Source organism: Quercus suber, unplaced genomic scaffold (assembly GCF_002906115.3).
Source record: "Quercus suber isolate HL8 unplaced genomic scaffold, Cork oak 2.0 scaffold_288, whole genome shotgun sequence".
Classification (NCBI taxonomy): domain Eukaryota; kingdom Viridiplantae; phylum Streptophyta; class Magnoliopsida; order Fagales; family Fagaceae; genus Quercus; species Quercus suber.
Genome location: NW_027069744.1, coordinates 598,597 through 610,540, shown reverse-complemented (window position 1 = coordinate 610,540; position 11,944 = coordinate 598,597). Strand labels below are relative to the sequence as shown.

Below are 11,944 nucleotides of genomic sequence, written 5' to 3'. Positions count from 1 at the left end.
ATCATATTTTATCATTTCAATTATTCAATTAGAATATGAAATTAGAGTTCAATTTTACTATACACGTATACAATCTAATTATTTTTAATTTTGCTATCATGTGCAGAAGCCAATGAGATGAAATTAATAACGCATTAAACACTCGTGCTTTGGGAATCGGTAGTACCAATCTAAATCCATTGGACTTGCTTCGTGATAATACAATTATGAAGGATATATAAAAACACGCACAAACCCATCTCTCTATAAAAAGAGATTTGAGAGAATTTCTTTTATCAGCCATAGAACTTCAGAGGTTTTTTCTTCACACAAATGCTCATCATGTTACAAAATGACCCATCGTAAAACTACAAAATGAGTATAACCCTGAGGGTTTTTTTTTTTTTTTTTTTTAATTTTAAATTTTTTAAGCTACGAAATTTCAATCACTAATAGAGATTGAAGATTCAAAAGCGTGAATGGATCTTTTGGATAAACATTGTCACCAAGGTTCATCTTTCTGTGTAATATATATACTGCTAAGTTTTGTTAATGAAATTTTCTGATTAATAGTATGAATTTAGACTTAACTGAGCCTTTTAAATATAAATAAACTCATGATTAATAATATATCCATTCCCGTGCGGTAGCATGGGGCTACATACTAGTATATATATTAATAGCCAAAGCTGTGGAAAAATTCAATTAAATTTCAAATTGAAATTTAATTAAAGTCTAATTTTACGCCATATGTCCCATTTAATCTAAGTTTTAAAATTTTGTACCAAGTTATTTAATTCAGTGTAAAAATTGGAATTTAATTAGAGTTTAATTTTACGCCACATGTCTCGTTTAATGTAAGTTTTTTAATTTTTGCGCCAAGAGAGTTTAATTCTACATAGAAAACGAGGAGTTCAATATAAATAAATCATAAAAAAAAAAATTATATATATAACCAATGCTTATAGAAAATCTAATTAGATTCAAGATTGAATTTTGCTTTAGTTAGCTTTCCATACAAATCAAATTGTTTAGATATTTGCTGTTATTTTTTTTTTCTCTAAACTAATGAGCATATTTTTTATACTATTTCTATTCAGATATTTTATATGACAGGATCTAGAATATAACAAACTGCAATTGAGTAGAATGATCCCATGCACTTATTCTCATTCAATTTAGGAGATACTATTAAAACAATTTTTTTTTTTTTTTTGTTGTTGTTGTATTTAGTAGAATTTCACAGATATTGATTGTGAATTTGATGTAGGGGATGTGATGGGCTATTTGTGTATAGTTTAGAAACAATGAAAGGGTTGAGTTACTTAGAACAAATTGATAGGTGGATAAGTACCTCCACAACTGCAAGAACACTTAGTTCCAAATAGCACACAAAGGCTAACAATTCACTCAATTACCAAAACTGATTTACAAAGAGCTTACATTCTCCAACTTATACTAGTTGTTTGGCATTGGCAGTCTCTAGATGGTTGACAAGTGTCTAAATCCTATAGGCTAATTCTTAAGAAATCGTCTAACTAACTAACTAACTAATTAGTTACAAGTGGTTTAGGATATAGGCATATAGTTGCTTGAAATGCCCTGTATTAGGACTCTCCCTCTTGAGAAGCACTTGACCTCAAGTGCTCTTGGTTGCCACAAGATTTGTATAAAGTTATAGGATGATACAATTACCTTGTATGATGAGTTTGCTGTTGTTGCAGCACATCAAAGGCTGCTGCTTCTGCACAGTCAAGTCCCACACAAATGAAATACCAATGTAGATGCATCTACATTAAGAGGACTCCCTTTCTTGAAAGCAAACTTGTCCTCAAGTTTGGTTGACTTTTCAATTGTAAAACATGTACACCAAATTGAACATTAAGTGTTTTGTCTTGCTAATGATCAATCATGCATATTTTGACACTACAAGGCTTTATTCATCACTGGTGAATCAACCTTCATCTTGACCATTGGCTTGTGGCTTGCCTTCCCTTTCTTTGGTTGCAAGGAGTGTAGATGCACTAGCTTGTACATGCTGTGTGTGTTGCACCTTTTGCCCACGATAACTTCATATGATTTTTCACATCTATGATGGAACCCATTCATGGCTACCCCCTCACAAAGAACATAACCTTTATGCTGTCTATCATCCTCCACTTCTTGTTTTAGAACTTGCATAACCCTTGTTACTAATGGAGAGTCATTTGCTTCCTTAACAATAGCATTTGCTCATTCTTCCACATATTGACCATGCACAGATTCTACCATACTTATTATGCATTCAGTCAATTCTTGTCCTCCCTCACCAATCTGTTCTTCAATGTAGCTATTAAAAACAAGATGTCCAATGTCTTGGTTTCCTAACTCTTTAACAAGAAAGTCTTGATCTTCTATCTCTTCAACAACCAAGGTTTCACCATTTGACAAAACAGGCTAGTTCTTGGCTAGTACCTTAGAAGCCTTACTTGATTTAGCAACATTTCATCCATTTTCAACCTTCTTGGTGAAATTGGATGTTGCATCACCACTTCGAGCACTGATTTTAGAACTGAAAGGAATTGATTGTGCCCCCTTGACTTAATGATTCTCAATCAACACTGCCCTATTGAAAGCTTCTGAAACAGTTCAGCTGTTTTGGAGGAAATGGCATCTTGGATTTGCACTTTGCTGTAAAGGGTGCGGCTGTAGTTGTAAGCCAAGAATTGCTCTTTAAGCTTCTGTTTCATCTTCTCTTAAGTATGAATCTTGGTTTTTCCTTTTCTCAATCTTTGAATCTTCAACTGCTCCCACCAAGATCTTGCTTTGCCTCTTAAATTAGTTACTGCCAATTTAACTTTCTTGGATTCTGGAATATCATAACAAGTAAAGATTTCTTCAACTTGGCTAAGCCAATCCACAAACTCCTCATGATCCAAGTTGCCATCAAATTTGAGGAACTCAATCTCAAATCTTGATTCTCAATTCTAGTTTGACATCTTTGGTTAAACCATCATAGGACTGTGGCCATACTTCTTGTCTCCAGCTAGGAATATGAACAAAAGGTTGTTCATAATCCTCCTCATATAAAGCTACACTTCCAGCAGTATCGTGTTGGTAGTATTGCTGCTGTATCTTCCTATCTTTTCTCAACTATTCAGTCAAGGCTTGTAGTTGCCTCCTTAATAATTCCACTTCAGCTTCTATGCCATTTTGAACCCTTCTACACCTTGGTCCGTTGGCTGCAATATCATCTTTCTCTACTACAAGAACAACTTGCTTCTTGCCCTTATCCTTCCTTGTCTTCTAAAAACCATTGCTTCTTGCTACTACAAACCAATTGATAGCACATATGAAGGCTTTGGTTTTGGTAAGAGATGTATTCTAGGCTAGGAAAAGCAATCAAGACTGAATCTTGGTTCTTGGACAGAAAATGAAGAAACAAATTGCAAACGAACTTGAATCCTAAGGATCTCAGCTTTAATACCAAATTGATGCAGGGGATGTGATGAGTTGTTTGTGTATGGTTTAGAAATAATGAAAGGGTTGAGTTACATAGAACACATTGAGAGGTGTATAAGTACCTCTGCAAGAACACTTAGTTCCAAATAGCACACAAATACTAATAATTTATTTAATTACCAAAACTGATTTACAAATAGTTTATATTCTCCTACTTATACTAGTTGTTTAGCATTGACAATCTCTAGATGGTTGGCAAGTGTCTAAATCCTATAGGCTAATGTTTAAGAAATCGTCTAACTAACTAATTAACTAATTAGTTACAAGTGGATTAAGATATAGGCATATAGTTGCTTGAAATGCCTTCATCAAAATTGATATTGTATATATAATATCCAATAGTGATTTTCAAAATTATATACATAATAGCAGTGTAATGAGAAACTTAGTATAACTAACATCATGAAAATTGAAAGAAAAAATTATTTTAGTACCTCCAAATGTCACTATCGAGCTAATATCTTATATGTTTCATGATTCAAATTAACATCAATAACACCACTACAATTTATCATTTCTATGTGTAAACATGAGTCACAGACTAGTTATTGTAATAGTAGCCTATATTGCAGTCTTTTTAATTCATCTTCTGTTAAAAATGCTATAGTGAAATTACTGCCAACGATTATAGCATATATTTGGATATAGACCCACCCTCCTTAGGGCCGGCCCTAGACATTTTGAGGCTTAAGGCGAGAACTAAAAATGTGACATTTTTTATACTTATATATTAATTAAATTAATGGTTATTTAATATTTGTATATTATAATATATTTCATTTAAAATCTATATTTCTTGTCTTTTGAGATGCAAATTGACTAATTAAATTTTTGTATTCAAGTTCTTCTAACATCTTCTTTTCAATCGATAATATAGCTAATCCACTTAATCTTTCTTGAGACATTGTCGATCTTAGATATGATTTTATTAATTTTAATTTTGAAAAACTTCTTTCTGCCGAAACTACTGTAAGTATGTAACAGGTATTGTTAGTAAAATCCTATAAGCAATGCATGTATTTGAAAATGAATCTAATCTTTTTATATAATTTAGTATGTTAATTGGAGTATAATCTTTTATTTGTAAAATTTCTTTTAAAACATTTAACTCTGAAGATAAATCTAAACCATTAATATCATAATAAATATCATATTTGAGAAAATCTCCAAGTTTAAGACAGTATTTTTGTAAACTATCATTATCTAGAGACTTCAAGTTCAATTTTGTTGAAATATCAACACATCGTAATATGAGAGATATTTGTTTTTGATGACTTGCATTTGGTGTACAATCAGGATTTGTTGTATTGCAAAATTGAACATCATTGTTATCTTACAATTATATCATTTCATTATCTTCTAACTCTTTTTAGTGAATTTCTTGCTCATTTGTGATATTTTCATCTAAATTTTGTGTTATATTTTGTTTATTACTAATAACAAATTTATCCATTGATCCTTTTTGAGACTCAATTAATTTTTTTTTTTTTTTTTTTTTAAGTTTTTCATATCCAGATGCATATTTTCTAATAGACATTTATAATCAAACAATATATTTATAAATACTAAAATAAAAATAACTTTTAAGTGTAGAGCAAATGAGAAATAGAACCTGATTTATATAAAAGTATTATTATAGTTACACCGAACAATAACAAGTTTTAGCAATCTCAACTTGCATAAATAAATACTTTATTTAATATATTACCACTAACTAAAATATATATATATATATATATAAACATAAGATTAAAATTAAAAAAAAATTAAGCACAAGCATAACAATAATTTAAGCAACGCCATAACACAAGGCTTATTAATAACACCCACTTAAAAAAAACACAAAACAAATCATATCTAATATCTATAACCCAAAAAAAAAAAAAAAAAAAACGCAGGCTTTTAAAAAAAAAAAATGAAGGCCCAAACAACGTGTAACTATAGATTTAGGCGGCCCAATTTTTTTATCTTAGGTCTAAGCAAAGAAAACGTAGAGAAAGTCTGAAACTAAAGAAGCCATGCGCCCATTCATCAAAAAAAAAAAAAAAAAAAAAGAAGCCAAGCGCCCAAATAGAAATAATACCTGATAGCAGACCAGAGATGAGAGAACTCAAAACCTGGAGGCTAGAGCAGAGGCGCAGAGGCAAGCTTGCTTGAGATGAGAGAGGCGGAAAGCAGAGAGAAAGAAGCAGAGCTGCAGAGGGAGCCGTAAAACTAAAAATTTTAGGGATTTGAGTTGTTTTATTTGTTAGGATTTGTTATTGTTTTGTGGTTGATTTTTGGTTTGTCTAGGGATAATAATGTTATTTCTGGATAATAATTTTGTTTAGAACCATTATTTAACCGGATTTATCAAAATTTTTGTTTTTTAGTTAAAAAAATGTGCCAAATTTTTGTAATTTATCTGAAACTATATATATATATATATTTTCCTCCTACCCCTTCTTTTCTGAAATTTTGGGGCAGCCTTCCACTTGGGGTGAACATCATTTTCAATTACAAACTGAAGGACACAATTAATATAGATAAAAAAAAAATCGTACTGCAGGTGCTCTTCAAATATATGCATGTGACGAGACACAAATGACAGTTAATAGTACTAGGGGAGTCAAGTCATTTTCCCCGTACGACATGCTTCATATCTTACTCCAAAATCCAAAAATACGAGAAATTTTTATATATATACAATCTCCACATCTGACTCTTCCTTTACATATTAAAGAAAACCAGTAAAGTGAAACATCCACGCTTCTACCTTAGTTTGTCATCTTCCTCAATTTTAATTTTTCATTGTCTCTCTCACCCGCACGAGCTTCTTACCTGGAGATCTCCACCTAGAAGCTACCTCTCACTTTCTTCTTCACCCCTTTATATTCACATATCACATCACTACACATCTCACTCTCGCTCTCATTTTCCATTTCGTTCTCTGTCTTCTCAAACCAAACCATCTCTCACTTTCTTTTACCCTATATTACATGTCTCATATTCAGCACAGATAATTGAGTTCTCATTGGATTATATAGGTGAGTGAGGCTATACCCTTTTCTCTATACCATACTAAACTGTCACAACCACGTAAAAATATTCTATCCACCCTTCAAACCATGGCTTCATATTCAAAGACCAAAGCAGTACTGCAACAAAGAAAACCACTTCCAAATGATGGTATTGGTAGGCCTAGAATGCTTAAAGATTTCCTCAATGACACATCAAATTCATGCGCTTCAACCGGATTCAAATCACTCCCTAGACAACCCTGCAATCCCAATGCACAAGTTTTCACCAACAATACAAATACCAAGTTACTTAGATGCCAATCAAAAGCTGCATCAACAGCAATTTCAGCCCTCCAAGCCATGATCAACGCAGTCAAAAATTTTCCGTTGAAAAAATCCTCTTCAATTTTGCCAAGAAGCCTTTCAAGGAGACTGTCAAGAAAGAAACCAAGTGAAGTCAAAATTACAATCAGAGTCAAAGACATCATACGGTGGACATCGTTTCGGGACTTGGTGGAGGAGAAATCTCAGCCCTTGGATTTCAATTCCTCGCCTAATCATTGCACCACAACTACTATTACAACGGGGTCCACAAATACCATGTGTAGTAGCAACAGCTCAAGTTGGTGTGAAAGTGATTTTACCTCGGAGTATTTACCGTCGTGGGGCGGTAATTCTCAGGACAACGTTGTAAACGAGGTTGAAGTAGGTAAAAAGTATTTACCACGTGTCGGCGAGGATTGTCTGAAAACGACAACAGGGACAGAAACTTATGCTGACGTGGGACCCAAGGTAAGCAATTATTTAGTGCATCGCATCTATAAAATATATTGCATGTGTCTGCTAGTGAGGGTTCCTTGGATGATTATAAAAGTTTTATTTTATTTTATTTATTTATGGCATTGTCATTGTGTTTTCCTTGGTCAGATTCGGTTTGACCAAATAAAATAAAATAAAAAGGCTATGACAAATTTGATAATATATGATTAATGTGTGTATATATTTTAGTAAAGTTGGTTTTGTCTCATTGTGACAATTGCACATAGTTTATTATTATTTTTTGATGAACAAAACAGGGTCTCTCACGTATATAGTTTATTATTATTTGATTGGCACATAGTTTATATTTATCACATCAAACAAAAGAGAAGTTACAAGGAACTGAGGAAGTTAATTTCTACAATATACTATTATACATTCTTAGTTTAGAGTTTAGACTCTTTGCTTTCAGTGTTATATTTGTCGGATTCTACATTAGTTATATGGTTTATTATAATTTCCATTTGCACAACTTGCTACGCAACACATTTCAAATAGCTGGAGATTAGTGTTACAAATAATTAATTAAAAATTCGTATATCCTATTTTACTTTACAGCATCAACATGAATCTTAATTTAGTGATAATTTGTAGATACTGCATTATTTAGTGAAGTGGACCTTTAATTAGTGTTAGAAACTTAATTGTATGGGCATTAAAGTTTAAAATCAACTTTCTCCTTTGAACTCAACACAATGATACATTTGTAGTGTACATCCTTAAAATATAAAATATCACAGAAAAATTGAGAAAATAAAATAAAATAAAACATCGAAGTTTGTTCAAAAAATAGGTTATAAAAAATTGTTCTTTAATTTTTTTTACTATATTCAATTAGCTCCAAATTATAACACGGTCACTTGAAGTCTTGGCCACTTTTTTTTAATCATACAACAAGTGAGAAGAGATTCAAACATAGATTCTCCCTTATGAAAATAATCAAACGATATTATTGAACCACGATACTTTTAATCACTCGAACGCATTTTGATATTATGTGTAGGAGTGACTTATTTTCTAATAAATAACTTTTTTTTTTAATGAGAATAGTTTGATAAGTAACTTTAACTTGCATCTAAATTTTTGAATGCCAAGAATGTGTACTAACATTTAAAGTTGCTTGATTCTCAAAAAAAAAAAAAAAAACATTTATAGTTGCTTCGCACATAATTAATGGTGCGTGATCCAATGAAAGGCAATGTTGAGAAACTCTATATGCTAAAATATCTTGATTTAAGGCACATATAATTTGAAGATTTTGACTATCAAATTAACTTTCAAAATAGATAGTGGGAAAATGCTTTAAAAAATATTTTTTCCCAATCCCACATCTCTTTAGTCTTTTCTGTAGTCTTCAGTATGGTGCATAAATATTTTTCTATTGGTTTTTAATTTGTACTGATTTTGATTGGCCTAAAATATAAATTCTGACAGGGAGAATTATGGTGCGATGAGAAAGAACAGCAAAGCCCAGTTTCGGTGCTTAATTTTCAAGTTGGAGAGGATGAAGAGCCATTCTCATCTTTTACTCGAAGCCTTGTCAACATGGAGAGTATGTTCTTGTCTTTCCCTCATCATTTTTTGGTACACAAGTTTTCATGCACTATGGCCAGTATATAGGGCCTCACTAGTTGTAGGTTTTCATTTTTAATTCCAATGAATGTAGGGGCACAAAATTTTTAAGGGTTAATGCGATTGACTTTGATTGGTGTCTAGTAATAGTGGTGTCACTTGTCAGTATGAGTCCATAAAAAAATGATGTTATTCCCATAACAACTTACAAAAAATTTTGTGAAATTTTTTTTATCTCTGATATTACTTTTTTATTTGTATGTGTGTACTTGGACTTTTAGGGTATGATGCTTTTTTTTTAATTTTGTGTATGCTTGTGGGTTTGTAATCTCTTCAATGTAGGAGGTATGCAAATTAGTGGGCATAAACAGCAATCCTTACTTTTGTTTTGGGGTGCAAATGGAAATTTAAAGGCAAAAATTAAGAACAACACTTAGTTTAACATTGCACAACTATAGATATAGGTCATGAGAACAAATGCTAACAAACCATGATTTTCTATCAGGGACAAGACAAAACCTTATGCAAAAGATCCAGCTCTTTGAGAGTCTTGCTAAACTGGAGCCTTTTAACCAAGAGGAATGGATGTCCATGGAAGAAAATACCAAATTCGAAGAAGAAGAACCAGATGAATTTGAAAAGAAGGTCTCGGAGCTGTTTGTCAAAACAAGAAGTTCAGTAGATATTGGCAATGCTGGAGTGGAACTATTATTGTTGGATTTCTTTAGGGATGAATTGACTACAAAGAGATGCCAAACTAAAAGGGATGATGATGAGTTTGATTGTGAGATGGTGAGCATGGCGAAAGCATGGGTGAGAGGGGAACAAAATGGACTACATGAATGGGGTATAGAGCATAAGAGGGAGGCTTATATTAGTGACATGGATAGAAGAGAGGGGTGGAGCAACTTTAAGGAGGAGCAAGAAGAGCTAGCTTTTGAATTTGAGTCTGGGATTCTGGGGGATTTGTTGGATGAGGTTCTGGTTGATCTCTTCTTACATTGAGTAGAATGGTTAATTGTGCTGGAAGAAAAGTAATGCTAAAGATGCAAAAATTTTCACAATTGTTGACGTGGCTAGTTGAGATTGGAGCAAAACATTACTTTCACCTGACTCCACCATTGTTGACATTATTTTTATCATGCATCAATTGCAACAAGCCATATTAAAAGTTGTGTCGGTAAATTTCTTGAAGAAAGTTTTACTCAATGGCTATTGGCCTTTGCTACTCAACCAGACATGATGGTATGGGTACAGTGGCTTCAGATTCAGTTTTGCACTCAACATGGCTTTGGACCTTTGGAGAAGCTGTCATGCCCATTAGATTACCAACATTACTTTGATGCCTGGCTATGAATGAGAAAAATGTGGCAATGGGGAAAATATCAATATTTGGCCTTTTTGGCTAAGAAGGAGAGGTAAATAGCTGAGTGTTGGCTTTTAAGTTGGTACAGTCTGGTGCTTAGAGCATTTCAATTTTGGCATGTAAAGATGGGAGAATAAACTCTTGTAGGGCAAAACTCATGCCTGGCATGTAAAAATTGGTTTCGCATAACAGCAGAGCCTTTTTATTGTAGCGAGATAAAGCTTAGCATTTGTAAAATAAATAAGAAAAGACCATTTTTATTTTAACTTTTACTAGATAAGGATGATCCTATGACATTACTTCAATTCAATATCGTATATGTAGCTTATATTTCAAATTCAAAGCATGTGCAGATAGCAATTGTTTTGATGAATGAGTAATTTTTTAAGAAGCAACAAATCAGAGCTGACAACAACCTGTTACAAACAAGGAGCAAGTTGCAACAGGCTTAAAGCCATACCAAAACAACATTAGATACAACAAAAAGACAGAACAAACTCTAACAGGCAAGCAACAGGCTTATGTAAATCCAAAACAACACAAGAACTACTACTAGGTTAATGTATCAGATCGATGAAAATTTCCATAGACAGCAGAGAGTTCAGCTTTGATTGGAATTCTTGACACCCTTGTAGCTAGACGATCTGTGTCTGACATCACACCTTATTGCCGTTCAAGGTTAATTTGGACTATATAAGCAATTACAAGAAGAATTAAACATGACTTGACTAGTCCTTTTGTGATTGCATAAATTTGAATTTGATTAACCCTCTCCTTAACAAAGGCTATCAAAGCCAAGTAATCCCATATAGCTCGAGGTAAATGGAAGCTTGTGAAACTTCTGAGCGTGTTGGATACAAAAGCTATCAAAGCCAACCTAGTAATCCCATATAGCGTAGAGTACTACGAAGGATTATGTTGTATTAGATGAGTGGTAGACATAGCTTAAAAAAGAATTTGTTTTTTTTTTTGTCAGAAAATTCAAAGGAATTGGAGCTGCGCGATACGATGAAGGCCTAGTGGCATAACCAAGAAATTTTTTGGGGCCGGTGAATACATTTTTGTGTAATTTTTAAATTTATTACCAAATTTAAAAGAATATTTATTATAAATTTCAAAAGCTAAAGTGGCGGAGTCAAGAAATTTTTTTGGAGAGCCGGTGAATACATTTTTGTGTAATTTTTAGATATATTACCAAATTTAAAAGAATATTAATTGAAATTTTCAAAAGCTAAAGGAGGCCATGGCCCCTTGGCACCCCTTGCACCGCCTATTGAAGCATGAATAAATCTTGCACCATTCCATCGGCTTTGAGATGTCCAGCTTGTTATACAATTATTCAATAATCTTTGCATTATGGACTGGAGTGTGGGCTGTCATAAAACGTTATGCTTTCAAGCAGTTGAGAAAAAAGGTTCACATGGTCCTTTCAATCGGGCATCAACCTTCATGGATCATGGCACAGCAGTGGCCTGACGTTAAGCCCAACAATAGGTTCATCTCTGGCCCTTAACTCAGTAATTTGGTTATGTTTTCATTACTAGGAATGAATCGTTCCTTATGAATAATTATTCTTGAACATGAAAAATAACTATTGTTCTATAAAAGATGTGTAATAATTTCTAAAATTAATATATTTCTAAATAAACAAACTTTCTATATACATATATTAAGGGCGGGATTTGGATCCTAAGCCCAAAAGGTAGAT

General features: G+C 32.8%; 1 protein-coding gene across 1 annotated transcript; it reads left to right on the top strand.

Moving 5' to 3' along the window:
* The first annotated feature begins 6,245 nt into the window (after positions 1–6,245).
* LOC112025390 (uncharacterized) lies at positions 6,246–10,502 on the top strand. The gene is made up of 3 exons (XM_024058061.2): positions 6,246–7,271; positions 8,733–8,850; positions 9,376–10,502. Exons 1-3 carry the CDS (start codon positions 6,588–6,590, stop codon positions 9,873–9,875), a joined length of 1,302 nt encoding a protein of 433 aa, XP_023913829.2. The 5' UTR covers positions 6,246–6,587; the 3' UTR covers positions 9,876–10,502.
* The last annotated feature ends 1,442 nt before the right edge of the window (positions 10,503–11,944 follow it).